The 14,428-nt window shown below is 44.1% G+C and overlaps 1 protein-coding gene across 9 annotated transcripts; it reads right to left on the reverse strand.

Moving 5' to 3' along the window:
• Positions 1-4,418: 4,418 nt before the first annotated feature.
• Positions 4,419-10,421, reverse strand: LOC146170971 (uncharacterized). Of its 9 annotated transcripts, none has more exons than XR_014703009.1 (5): positions 9,940-10,402; positions 9,609-9,827; positions 9,303-9,465; positions 7,314-7,493; positions 4,723-4,859 (listed from the first exon to the last, which is right to left on the reverse strand). XR_014703009.1 is itself a non-coding variant. In XM_084586611.1 (4 exons), exons 1-3 carry the CDS (start codon positions 10,113-10,115, stop codon positions 9,309-9,311), a joined length of 552 nt encoding a protein of 183 aa, XP_084442737.1. In that variant the 5' UTR covers positions 10,116-10,398; the 3' UTR covers positions 4,722-4,859; positions 9,303-9,308. The 9 variants fall into 9 exon arrangements, 5 of the variants coding, with proteins under 5 accessions (XP_084442735.1, XP_084442737.1, XP_084442736.1 ...); XR_014703007.1 differs by having other exon boundaries at positions 4,724-4,859; positions 7,177-7,493; XR_014703008.1 differs by having other exon boundaries at positions 4,725-4,859; positions 7,310-7,493.
• Between the last annotated feature and the right edge of the window lie 4,007 nt (positions 10,422-14,428).

Genomic DNA, 14,428 nt, shown 5'->3' on the forward strand with positions numbered 1-14,428 from the left:
TCGCTGCAGCTCAGATTCGGTGACAGTATGCATTCGTAATTTCATGTTTTATTAATTTGAAAAATTTGAAAAATTTGTGGAAGTTGTGGTTTGAAAATCTGCATACAGTTAATATTTTGCCTGTCGCCTGAATGAATCTGTAAATTGTTCAAAATTTCTGGTAACTGCTTGCATTTTTTAAAGATATTCTCGTGCATATCTGAAACTTGTAATCATCGAAATTAAAATTGGATTGTAACGTGTGTGAAAAATGTTTCTACGAAAATTATTTGCTTGCACTTCGTTTTCATATATTTTCATTGCGTTAAGGTTTCTCAGCATCTTCCAATTGTCTAACAGTGTTTTTCTGTGCATTTATTTTTATTTGAAAATGTGTGTTTTCAATTAATGTGCCTGCGCCATAGGACCCTTGTAAAGCGACCAGTGCTGTGTCAGTAAAATCAAAGATGCTACTTGGTTCCAATGTGCAACAGTGTTTATCGCTACATTCCTTCTGTATTTGGAACTGTGTATTTTGTATGCGCCACATCTTACGACCTTTAAAGGGCCCCTGAAACGCCATTTAAGGCCGTATTTTGATGCTACATGTGTTTAGAGGTGGTCTTAGTGAGCATCGAGATCACATTCAAAAAGCTCTGCGTGTTAGCTGTAATTTACAAATAATTTTGGAAAATTGCCGCTCGCAGCCGATTTGGGCGACACACCACCGTGCGTTTTCAGCCGCCCAGCCCATGCGACGTCATTGGGGTTAGCGTTATCATTGGCCATGGCCATATGACGTCACGTGTAATTTTTGCAATTATAGATTTTAAAATTAGCACTATTCTTCCTGAAAGAAGTATTTTATTCGTTAGTTATTATTGTGCATTAAAGAAAGGTAAGAATTCTGCGCGCATCTTGATAGAAGCGGAACACTTCCGGCCGAGAGAGATCCGTCTGCTCGCAAAAGCACGTGTTGCCCGGTTGTCAGTCTTGAAATCTCGCGATCTCAACTGCTGCTGCTTTTTTTCTGATCTGCAATGGACCACCATTGTTGTGTAGTTGGCTGTAAAGCCGAGGACAGGAAAGATGTTATAATGCGACATCGTGTCCCTACAAAGCAAGGTGTCACGCGGGAAAGCTGGCTCCAACGCGTCGGGCTGTCATCGTCGGACAAGCGCCAGGAGCTCAGAGTTTGTGGCCGCCACTTTTCCCGTGACGCATACCAGTATAATCCCAGTTTGGCGCAGCAAACTGGCCTCAACATGAGACGTCAACGCCTCAAGTCCGACGCTTTGCCGACGCAGTTTCTCCCTGGAATGGTAAGTTTTCTGGGTTGCGAGTTATTGTGGAAACACGCGTAGCATGGCTCGGAGTCTCGCGAAGTGCATGAAGCCTAGCGCAAGTTTTGCAGGCGCAGATTCCTTGCGCGCAAATCGCTCTTGCGAGAGGACCACTACAAGTTAAGGCGCTGAAAATGTATGCAAGGGAGCTCTCGCCCTGCGGCGCGCGGATAAGGGGAAAAAAAAAAAAAAAGATAAGGCGACCTGCGCACATGAATTAACATACACTAACGTGTACGCGATCACAACAATCGCAGTATAATTTGCCTGGGTGGTGCAGTGAGTTAGGGTGGTCGACTGCTGTGCCCAAGGCACAGCGGCCGCTTTTCGACGGAAGCGCAAGCAAGGTGCCCGCGTACCGGTGCGGACAAAAGTAAACGGAGCACGCTTTTTCTTCATTTTTCACTCGGTGCATATTTGAAACTGGTAGTCGTGGGATGCGTGGACCGGTAGTAGACGCAAGTGTCCTTTCACGGACAAATATTTCCTGATCTCCAGTGAGGAAGGCAATTTGACTGAAAAAGCCTAGCTGCTCGGTTTACTTACGTCCGCACCTGTACATGTGCTGTGCGATGTCACTCAGTGCTGTGCGGCGCCTCGTCTGAGTCGAATTTGGGGCGTTGAACCCCATAAACCAAGCCTGACTTGTAATAAAAAAATACCAGCACACTAATAATACAGATCAACTGCATCCCCCCCTCCCCCACCCCCCATCCACCTAAAGATATGCTTATTTTACAGTGCGTTTAGTCTGCTCTTGATCTTTGCCTTTTAACACCTGTATATGCATGTCTTTCTCATTCATGAAGCGGAAAATTGAAGGGGAAATTGGCTCGTTATGATACAATTAATGAAAGGAGCCAACAGTCGAGTCCAAGGTAAGTGTAGGTTTTTTTTAAATACTTTTGTGGTGATATTGATCAGAATTAGTCCTGTAACGATTTTAGGCAGAAAGATGATTAAATACCAAGTGGAAGGAAAAATAACATGTGGTATATAGATAAAAAAAAAAGAAGGTATCCCCTATGACCTTGCACTTGCAGACTTTTGTCTCCTTTCATTCTCATTCATGTGCAGAATAATAAAACTGCCATTAACACAATGTTGATTATGCACAAATTTCCTTTCTTTTCCTAGCATGGCAAACCATCATCGCCAGGAAGCCCGAAAAACCTCAGCACTACACAGGTTTCCTTTGGACAGGTTAGTACTGTTATCATGGTATTAATAACAATGTATATATGCTTTTATATTTATATTTATGAATATTTAGGCCACATATATAACTTTGGAATATGTTGCATGCATATATGATGGCTCTATTGCTAGAAGCTATATAAACTAGCACAACTGTTGCTATGTCATTATGCTTTCATGCAGTTAGTTACGTGTTCAACCATTGCTTCAGGCACCTACCGGAGGTGATCCAAATACCACAGCTCTTCCTGTAGAGGTGAGAATATTTTGGATAGTTCATTTTGTCCAGTGGATGACGCAAGTGTTTTGACAAATGTACACACTTAATTTTCAACTGTACTGAACAGCTTTGTATTATATTGCATATGATGGCTCTATTGCCCGAGTAAGTAAGCTATGCAAATTAGTGCAAATGTTATGTCTGCTTCCATGCACAAGCTCGATCATCGCTTGAGGCACCTTCTGGAAGCAATTAAAATGTAGCTCTTCCTGTATAGATGAGATTATTTTGGAGTTCAAATAGTTAATTTTGTTTAGTGGATGATGCAAGGCTTTGGTGTGCACTGGCACACCAAAAAAAGAAACTCGGAGCACATATATTAACTGGATTAACATGGGAGACCCGACGTTCAAAAATAATGAGCTGCTGGATTGGTTCATGGAACAGTGTATTAGTTGACTGTCCTGCACTGTGTCTTTTGTTTGTGCTGCTAACATGCCTCCAAATTTTTCAGGGCTCTTGAAACTCCACAAACTACAGCTTGTCTGTGCAAATTTTTTAGTCATATCAGTTCTCCACTTTCAGAATATTTGTGTATGTGTAGCAAGTTGACAATGTTTGCATTTTGTTACGGGCAGTTCTCTATACAGCACCTGAAAATGAAAGCATGAAAAATTTCAAATCTGCAACCATCATTATAATTATGAATATCTGTCTGCAGGAAGAATCACCAGCGGGGCCTTCAACTACTCGCACGCATACTGTGGCAACACAATGTGGGAGTGCCATCCTGTTGGTAAGTCATTATTGATAAAGATGTAGTGTTGTGAAAATGTATTAAAGAGCTATATGATTGATTACATTAAACGTAGATGGGGTGCTTGCGAATAATTTTAAATATATGAAATTTTTCCAGGCACACAGGTGTCTATTGGATTTAAATCTCTAGTCAGCACCAAGGTTTAAACAGAGAAGCCTGCCACCAGAGAAGTCGGTGGCAGGCTGCTATCACTGGCCAGTTACTGCTATCACTGGCCGCTCGTTAGAACTTCTTTCATCCACTTTTGTGCATTTGCTGGCTATAGCAGGCAAGAAAATTTGTCATTTAAGCACTGTTCATTAGGCAAAAAAAAAAAAAAAAAAAGAAAACTTGACGAAATACGTCACCTATGTGTCACATATTCACTCATTCAAACCTGCAAATATACCCTCCCTGTGACACAGTCCATTCGAATGACAGCGTTCATAACTCTCATGCATGGCTTGACATGATTAAGGATGTGGTAATACTCACAATGGGTCAACAAATATTGCCTTGATGGGTCTATAGAGACCATGCCTCATACATACCTTGCACACCACTAATCTCGGACGTGGTGTTAGGTTATTCACAGTTGCGTCAGGTAGCAAAAGGGCAATTTTTCCTTACATAATATGGTCATGCTATGTCTGCCTAGTGTACATTAGTGCTGTCTTTAGAGCTACTACGGAGCCATCACATGCACTTTGAAGTTTAATTTTGCACAAATATTTGAACAAGTCACTAAGATGCACAAGGATATTTGATTCTGTTGTGAAAAAAATATAAGTTGCGTAGCCCTAAAGTGTACCTAATTTGCCATGGCATTTTTCTGTTCCCTGTTGATAGAATGAAAAAAAAAAAAAATGCATACCGACAATAAACTTTGACAGCAGCTTTATTTAGCACATTTTACAGCCAAGACATTCCGAGATGAACATCCACGGCTGCTACGTATTAGTTCATAATATTAACAATCACACGGCACCAATCGCTGACATCACTGCACTTCTTTTTCAGCGACCATCAGGATGAAACGGCCCAGTCAGCGATTGAGGAACCCCTCTACAAAGAGCGAAAATTCCTTGTGTTCGAGGGTTGCCTGCGGCAGCTTCTTGAGACCTGAACAATGTGCGGGCAAACAAGAACCCTTTACTTTAGCATAGCGGGAAGCCTTGTGACTGTGAAGGGGACATGCTCACTGCAGCATTCTTTCCTCTGAAAAAGCCAACCACTGGTTGAAGGAAAAGCAGCAAGAAATGTCCTCCTGGCTGCAGGCATCTTGTTCTCTGGCTGCGGTATAGCTTCAGTTCTTCGGTTCCTGCAATCCATTGGGGTGCAAGGCATCACAGAGAGGACCTACTACAACTACCAACGGGCATACTTGCTACCTGCCAGAAATGAGGTTTGACAATAAGGATATCTCTCATACAACATTCAAGTCAAAGTATATGTCATTAACTCGATAACTAGATGTCGCATCCTTTCATGACAACAACTTGAAGCTACAATGCAACATATAAAACATATAAAATGCAGCATATATGCAACAGCGGAGGCATTGCAGTGCAATGCACCTGCTACTGCACATCTCTGTTGCCTTTGGCTACATGTTTAATAGACCAGCTGCATGCTCTAGCACTGAAGGCATAATTTTTGCAATATTTTTTTTTTAGTAAATGTGCTGTGAGAAAAGTGAAAAGCAATGCAGCATTTGAAACCTGCCCCCCTCATCCTAATATGCATGAAGGCAATCACATGACTGCAAGTTTGTAGACTCTAAATTGAACATCTCCTTCTTTGCAGCTTTTTCAGCAAAGGCAAGCAGAACTTGCTAGTGAGCTTGTAGGGACAACAACAGACCTGGCAGGGGATGGTCGCTGTGACTCGCCAGGCTACAGCGCAAAGTACATGACTTGCAGTGTACTAGCTGTGCAGAATGGAGCCTGTGCAAATGCGACTCATCCTTTCCGACAACTGAGGTTCCTCCTAACATCACATCCTATCTTACGGCATTTCAACCCTTCTGCTCCAACTTCAGTGCACACGGACGCAAGTGGCATAGGCCTCAGTGCTGTCCTCGTTTAGCGCTATGACGACTGTGAACATGTGATTGCTTACGCCAGTCGGACTCTAAGCAAGACTGAGCACAACTACACCATCACCGAGCAGAAATGTCTCGCGGTTGTTTTCGCCGTTTTCGCTGCTACCTGTACGGAGAGCCTTTCGTAGTAGTAACTGATCACCATTCCCTATGCTGGCTACTCAATCTCTGTGATCCGTCTAGTCGCCTAGCCCGCTGGGCACTTCGCTTGCAAGAATACGACTACAGCATTTCATACAAAAGTGGCCGACGGCACGCAGATGGAGACTGCCTCTCCTGGTTGCCACCTGCCACGACGGAATGCGACGCGGACAACTTTGATCCTTACGTTACTGCTTTATCTCAGAGATTTCCAAATACTCATACCTTTTGAACCGAGGAACACACCGATCAGCATCTGGAGTCGTTCTTAGCTGCTGCTCAAGACCCAACCTCGAACAGCCAGTTTTGCCTATGCCTATGTGATGGCCTGCTATACAAAAACGTTTACTCTCGTGGCTGCTTGCTCCAGGAAAGTGTCTTGTTTTTTTCACCCAGCCCACGACCAACTTGTCGTCCCCACTCCCCGTACGGCCGCCGCTACCGGCCAACTCTGCGATTACGATACTTCATTAGATAAGAAGGCTGTGAGAATCCGTTTTGCTACAGACTGTCGGTTAATTGAATATTCTTTTTGGCTTTGTTTAAACCTTGACCTGGCTTAGTATTTTACGCTGTGTTTTTGTGTAACTCTCGCCCTTACTTACTATCTCTGGAATACTTGCTTTGTTATTTTATAGTCTTCTTTATCGCAGCGTTTGTTCATTGTCGGTTTTTTTCTCTTGTCATTTATTGAGTCGTTTTTTATTACTATCATGTCCTGGTGTTTTATTAATTTTTTTATGCAGTGTAATTTGGACTACTACCTATATATGTTTCCACTGTGTGTTAAAAAGTGACGCATAAATTTATTCCTTGATCACACACCAACACACGCACTTCACTGGTTGACCGGCCTAACTTTTAACTGTGTTCTCAAACCTCATAGAGGGACGACGGGTAACCGTAAAGTGGATCCCGCACCTCTGTTAATCGTTAAGGCGGGGTCTGTGACAATATAAAACAGACCAAAACTGCAGGAAAGGTATTACATATGCTAAAAAATTACAAAAATTACAAATAGGTCAATGAGCTGCAATGATTCATGGGATTTGCCAACTTTGAGAAAAATTTGTGGCACAACCTGCATACTCTAGTGCAGTGAAAAGAACTGCTCCCCCCCCCCACCCCTCCAAAAGAAATTGCACGAGTGCACTCAATTCTGCTTAGGTGCAGTAATGTGAAACCACTGCGAATTATGTCACACTGCTTAAATTGGTCCGACACTACGCTAGCAAACCTCGGCCGCACTCGTCCAGATGGCGTACGTGTATGCCATATTTACCCAGGTTAAATGAAGGAGTGGTGCAGATGGTACTTCATGAAGATCACAATGTTTGCCGCACAGCTGAACAGTATGTTGTAGTTTGAACTTGATGAAGAGAAGGATGCTTACTGCACAGCATGAGAATGTGTTGCAAAGTGCATTGCTCGTACCGTAGACTGGGAAGCCTCAGCCCACATAACCAAAGTAGAAGCCAGTGGAGGCCGCTTGGAACCGTCAAAGCCGACAGCCCACCATCACACACCCACGTAACTGGTCGGAATGCTCTGCCCCAAGGCAGATGACCTCTTCCCCTTGGATAAGTGCTCCCTTCTTCTCTCCTTGCAAATTTCATCGTGGTCTTTTTCTGCAAAGCTGTAAATTCTTCAGTTCTGCTCCTTCTATCTGGTGCTCTGTTCTATACTGCCTTTCGTTTTCCTTTGACTATCCTGCACAGATGAATAAAATGTAAACACCAACACTGGAAAAAGCGACCATGAAAAGAAGCCACAGAAGAGGAGATATGCAGATAGAAAAGCGACAGTAAAAACTAGAAACATATTCACAGATCTCAAGGAAGCAAGATAACAAGCCAAGCTGTCAACAAAGTTCAGGCCCCAGAAATTGCAAGAGAACAAGTTAAAAACATCCTTATCAACAGTGCCAAATGAATGAATTATGAAAGAAGCTCCTCGCTCTATAAAATGCCAGAGGGATAAATATTAGAACAGGCAATGACAAGGTCTCCCAGCCCAACTAAGTGATTCCTGCGGTACAGGCTACAAAATGAGAAGCAGTGGCTACCATAGCTGGCAGAATTTGTGTACATATATTCACTGTGAAAGGAGAGCGATGTAATGCACAGTTAGATACAGCTGATAATCAAGAAATAGGGAATTATGTCCAGGCATGACAGCTGGTGATAGCCGAGACAGCTAAAATAAGGCTTTTAGAGCATTTGCTCTACTTCTCCCGTGCACAAACCTCAAAGTGAATGCAATGTTGACTTTGAACTCTCACGCTGTGCAGCAAACAATGTCATCTTTATAGCTTAGACATACGAGCACTATGCTATTGCCACAACCTATCACACCTCGTAGTAAAACTACAACACACTCTCCTCTGTACAGTAAACATCGCCTCCATCAATTTCTAATTGCAAGACATTTTCGTGCGCTACAATGATCGTCTTAATGTTTCATCTACTCCTTCTCCTTCATGAAACTTACGGAAATACACCATGCACATACACCACCTCACTATAGACGGAGGCTGCAACCGTGCCAGACAGCCTGCCGAGACCATTGAACAAAGAGAAGCCAGACTAGCCCATTGCCAAAAAGCTGAGCAAGAGTGCAAGCGAGCCAAGATCGAAGTGGCAGCAGCAGCTGTGACTGCGGCCAATGGCTAACGCTCATGAAATTTGGTTCAAGGACGGTTGAACCTGCACAACGTTTTGAAAATATGCAGTGCTGCCCCTACACTTTGGCAAACACACCTGAAAGGGACCAGCTATTACTGCAGCTTGGAGATAAGAAATGTAACACTCTGCAAGCGTATTAGACTGTAAATAAATTCAAATTAATAATTCAGATCAGCAAATGCAGGAACAAGAGTTGTGGTTTGATCTGTGCTTCACCTGTATTACTCCACTGCTGGAATGGATGTATTCTGCGATCTGTTGTCATGTATTCACGGCTAGGAGTATCAATAAACAAACCTTCAAGCACTCATTTCATTGTGTCAGTATTGAGCACTCACACACTCGGTATCATTCAAAACACAGAATGCTTGTGCTGCCTCGGCATAAGCATTCTGTGTTTCGATTTTAATTTCTTTTTTTCTATACAATTCCATTCCAAATAAATGAATGTTTACGGTAGATGCTTAGAAGCATGTGCTCAAGCAGACTTGGCGATGCTCGGCATTGTCCTCCATTCTGGATTGTTTTTGGATGTGTATTTTTTTTTTACTAGGATTTGAATTTTCTTCCCAGGCTTTATTTTTCACTAACTAACAGTTCTACACCTTTCTTGCTTAGATATCTACAAGTTCTGGCACTTTAGAGGAACGAGATGTCTGTTCTTAAACAGTGCCACAAAACAGACACTTGACGCAGTGCATAACTTGGCGTTCATAAAATAGCATTCTCTATTTTTCCACCTTAAAAATAAACGCACTTCCATGCACCACTCGAAGCAGTGCGCCTGCACACGTGATAAAGTTTAGAATACAGCATGCAGTGAAGCGACAATCACCTGAGATTAAAGGGGAGGGTGCCTGAATCCCATGTAGCTCGCCGACGGAAATTCACGCCGAACCCGGCAAACGACGCAGGCTGGCAGGACCACCCTGTTGCCTTCGCCCAGCCTGCCCCAAATCCACTTGGTAAACAAGCGGTAGGCTATGAAGCGGTGCTGCCTGAAAATACCACGCTTTACAGTAAACGGATCATACACACACACAAAAAAAAAATAATGCGAATCTGTCACCTGACGCTTCCGCACTACCTACTTGTTTACATCTAATGCGAATCTGTCACCTGACGCTTCCGCACTACCTACTTGTTTACATCTCCGTCTCCATCGATGTTCGCTCCCTCCTCCTCTCGTGCAATGTGCACAGCCCGAAGGACTTCGGGCGTTAGGCACACGCTTTGGAACGCTGGGTGGATCGTAATGCAGCCGCCGTCCTGCTGGCACACCACCAGCACCTCCGGCATGCTGCGGCAGCACACATCTTCTTCAGGTGTGGGCATGCTTTCGCAGCGGCCGCAGCGGCACCTGCGCATAAGTAAAATGTGAAAAGGCCGCGAAGCAAACACGAAATGGCATTTCGTGAAATAAGAAAGTTGTAATAACTTATGTGCAGTGGCGCGTGCGCCACGGAACGCACCATAGTAGGCCGTCGTCTCCGTTGCCAGCGGGTGGTTCAGAAGGGCCAGTCGATGGCGTGCTGCTGTCATCGCTGTCTAGCGGATCACGAAACGGAGTATAATCATATGGATCAAAGTCCAGCTCGGCAGCGGCTTCACGCAGCCTCGCTTCGAGCTCGGGATCCATGCGATCCATGGCGACCGACACGCGAACCGCCGCTCCGCAAACACGAAGGGGAAAAAATCGGAGCACTACCGGAAGTAAACAAACCGAGAGTCGGTGGCGTCACTTCGTGACGCATTATGGGCGGGGCGTCGGCCCGGACATTTTCTTTTTTTTGGCCGGCGCATCGGCGTGTATGAGTTGAGGGCTACAGTGACGGGAGAGGAGGAGCGTCATTTTTAATATGGAATATCTGCGCTATTAAAGATGTTAGCCTAAAATTTTTTTGCGCTTTGCTGACTAGCGAAGGCACGCCGACCGCTCGTGCGCCTTTCTTAAGCACGGCTTCAAGCTTTTCATGGGCCCTTTAAAGCAAACCAGTATTGTGCCAATAAAATAAGACCCTATTTTGCATGAGTCACTTTGCTGATCAATTGATTTTGCGAAGAAATAGAAGCCACTTTTTTCACCTACACTGCCTCTGATTAGCAGCTGTAGGAACACTGCTTCGTTTTCTCAAAGATGTGATTTGAAAATGGAAGCATACAACAATCGACGCTTTTGCTTATAGGTTAGCCAGAAGCGATCGATGTTAGAATTCGCCAGTTTGCCGTTCACGCGCAGATGCAGAAGATTTCTGAAGGGGCCATTGGCTCTCATTCAGGGTCATCTATCTGTCACCCAACACAGATGACACCATCATTGCCTGCTCAGTTTATTTCTCGTTCTTGATGCTTCAGAATACCCGAGTGCGATGCTGAGTGCAAACATTTCTTGCCGTTTTGAGCGTGTCTTCTCCTTCCTTCTTTGTTATTGCGAACAATATGTGCCGCTAAAACCAAACATAACATTTTCAAATCGATTAGTAGTTACCTGTGCAAAGCAGATTTAAAAGAACGCTTTAAAAGGCAGCACAAAAAGCCCCCGCCATTCACTATCATTGACCCTTCCGCGGCGCCCCTCGAGCCCAGGCAGGTTCAGCGTGCCGTGCGCAGCGCTCCCGCCGGTGGGAGAGTGAAATCAGAGGAGAATTGAGGAGGAAAGCAGCCGAAGGGAGGAGAGTTTCGCTACTTTCCAGATAGAGGGGCTTTTAGCTGTCACTCAACCGTTGCAACGGCGCGCCATTTGAACCGGCTGGTTGTAAGGTGCTCGCACAAGTCTCTGCAGTTCTCTCGAGTTCTCTTAGTTCAGCTCTCCCTGCAAGTCTCTCAGAGGCTGTACGACTCATTTACCTTGCCAAAAGTAGCTTTTAAACCACAGTTCAGCAATGCGACACTACAGCCATTCAATGAAGGACTCTGACTACACTTATTCCTAGTCTGGCATTTATTTCCTTTGCGCATTTTCACTCTGTCCATTCATAACAAAAACTTGGAAGAAAATCAAGTGGCTAAGTGGGCTTCCCACAGTGCAGTTACATATCTATAGTTATTTCATAAATTGGCAACAGAGTTTTGATTCATCATCATCACTGCCTGCACTAGGTATGCTGAAGGGAATTAATGGTCTGCAATCATCGCTGCTTCATGAGTTAGCTGCAGCCGCCAACCTTGGCTCATTTGCTGACATTATCTCTTTATCCCAGTGTCTGGTATCCCTTGCTTGTTTCACTCCCTCGAAATCTAATCGATTAGCTGAAAAGCCCTATTTCCTGGATTACATGTCCCACTCTAATGCTTCTTTTCAGTTTTCTGCATCTTCATACTCAAAGATGTGCACTATGTGCTGCAATCTCAACTGCAGGTACTCTACTGCAAGATGCCCAGCACTCTGTGTCCTATGGTATGGTGTTGCGGCAGCATAGAAGTACCGCCCAAACAAACCATCACATGAGGACCTGCTTATGCCCTCAGAGTTTTGGACCAAGGACGCCACCTGCCTAGGGCAAATAGGGCCTGCTCATTTCAATAATAGCTTATTACTACTTCCTTGTTATGATCACCTTGAAACTGTACTTTAATCCACATCTGTGTTTGTGAAGGTTTTCCAAATTATTTTACTTTCTATAACCTGCTACACTGTCCTTTGCTTAGGTATTTTAAACTTATGCTTTAAAATCCACTTTTCAGCCTTTCAGATGATTGATTACATGATAGCAAGCTGCCTTTTATTACATTATATGTACAGCACCTTCCAAATTTACTTTCACCTCTTCTTGCTCTTGGGGAAATGTTTCTCATGGTTCAGATTCAGAGTGACTACCTGGCTCAAAAACATTACTCCCTTCCTACGTCCGAAACCTTCCTACCTATGTGCAGCAGTGACTTTGTGGCTATGCTTTCGACTGCTAATCCTAAGGTTTTAAGATTAAATACATGGCTACATTTTGGCAGAGGCAAGATGTAAAGACACCTGTGGGCTATACAATGTCAGTGCATATTAAAGGACACGAAGCAGTCAAAATTAATTAGCTCTTTCCCATGCTTGCGGTCTTTCATAGACCGCATTAGGTTTTGGCATTCCCGATCCCGGTGTGCCATGAATACCTCTACCTGTTGTAAAGTATTGCTCTCATCACAAAGAGTTGAAAAATAAACTTTCATCTTGTAGCTTCTTTAGGTCCTTGAGCATGTGCTGTTATTGAGGCAGTGGGCAATATTTGGCTGGGGCCTTAGACATGCAATAGCCCAAACCAGATTCGAAATCGAGGAAACAGTTTAGCTGAAACAAATGTCGATTTCAGTCTCATCGACATCAACTGCAATGCCCGTTCTCTTTTTCTACAGGAATATAATGTAGACATGATGCAATGCTGTTCTCTCAAATGTTTTTCGATTGTCATGGCTACTACAGTTCAAAATAATGAGACCAAAGAGCACAACACACAAGGAATGCTTATTCGCAATGGAAGCATTTTATTGCAAGCTATGAAGTAAATACATCTGTCGTGAAGAACAAGCAAAAGATTGCAAGAAACCACCAAAACAAAATTTAAAACCCCATCTAGAAAAGTAAAAATCTAATGCCATGTTTTCATGGAAAGCAGCCATTTTTCAAAAAAGGCTGCTCTTTGAAGCTACTCACAAAATTATTTCAGCATAAATTCTCACTTGCTACAATCCTCTTTTTTTCCAACTAGACACAAAGTCTGCAAGACCTTGTGTATAAAATGTCACCAACCAGCATGCAGCTGCCATGCCATCAGCAAAACCATGCGCCCAACTGCTCATTGCACACCGGCCACAACTCTGCACTGCCTTTGGGCAAGTGGAAAACAGCTGCAAAGCATCTTAAAACCCATCCACCTTTTGTTTCTATTTAAAGGTGCTATCATTTCTCCTGCTTCAATGATTCCTTTCATTTTCAGGTAAGATTCCATAAACTGAACTTGTTTATGAACCACCCTAAATTCGAAAATGTGTTCAAACCTGCTGTCTATGAGGCAGCGCCTTCAGAATGCGCGATGGCCAAAAATACTTTTGCAGCAGACTCGTTAATAACAGAGCTACAGCCATCAAAACTGGTATGTTTCTCTCCTTCCCTTCCGTCACCAAAGAGTCTCTCCCTCCTCCCTGGTTGACTAGCCTCCACAAGAGACAATACGCGTAGGGCTGGTACATGTAGGCTCCCTAAATACGGGAAATGCGGAGCGCCATCTCTTAGTGCTTTGAGAAACTATGCCCGCCATGTTGGTTCGGTCAACAAAATGAAAACACTGCCCTATGCCGGGTAAAAACAGCTACAAGAACACATCAAATGCAGTCATTATGGCCCCGACTTTTACAGGCATTCTTTTTTTTCTTGCTGGTTGGTTTGTGGGGTTTAACGTCCAAAAGCGACTCAGGTATGAGAGACGCCATAGTGAAGGGCCCCGACAATTCCGACCACCTGGAGTTCTTTCTTTAAGGTGCACTGACATCGCACAAACACGGGTGCCTTGCTTTTTGCCTTCCATCAAAACGCTACCGCCGCAGATTTTTTTTTTTTTTCTTGCTTTCTGCTACCCAAGCACCACCAGTGACCTTTGTTTGAAGGTTGAGAAGTGAGCTTTGGCTCATCCAGCTACAATGCCAATAAGAAGGAGGAGGGGGAGAGGCTGACCTCAATGGGTGGCTGAAGCATAGGTGCGGGGCCTCTGGCCTTTCTTAGGAAACCAGGCCTGTGCATGTATGGATGTTCTGTGTTTTCTGTACTCATGGTTATGCATGGTGTACCATGGCTGGATTCGAGTGGCGACGGTGCGTTCTTTATGACCTACGCATGGAGGATGCTTCCTGTCTTCTACAGCTGCGAAATCGTGGCACTGTGTGGCATTGACGCGTCTACTCAGTGATGCCGTCATTTGGTGCGCAACAAGCTGGAAAAAAGAAAGTGGAGGCTGGCCAAGCCTGCGGCTGCAAGCCTGC

The sequence above is a fragment of the Amblyomma maculatum genome, unplaced genomic scaffold (assembly GCF_055883805.1).
Source record: "Amblyomma maculatum isolate TAMU_Amacu unplaced genomic scaffold, ASM5588380v1 scaffold_24, whole genome shotgun sequence".
In the NCBI taxonomy this organism is placed as follows: Eukaryota; Metazoa; Arthropoda; class Arachnida; order Ixodida; family Ixodidae; genus Amblyomma; species Amblyomma maculatum.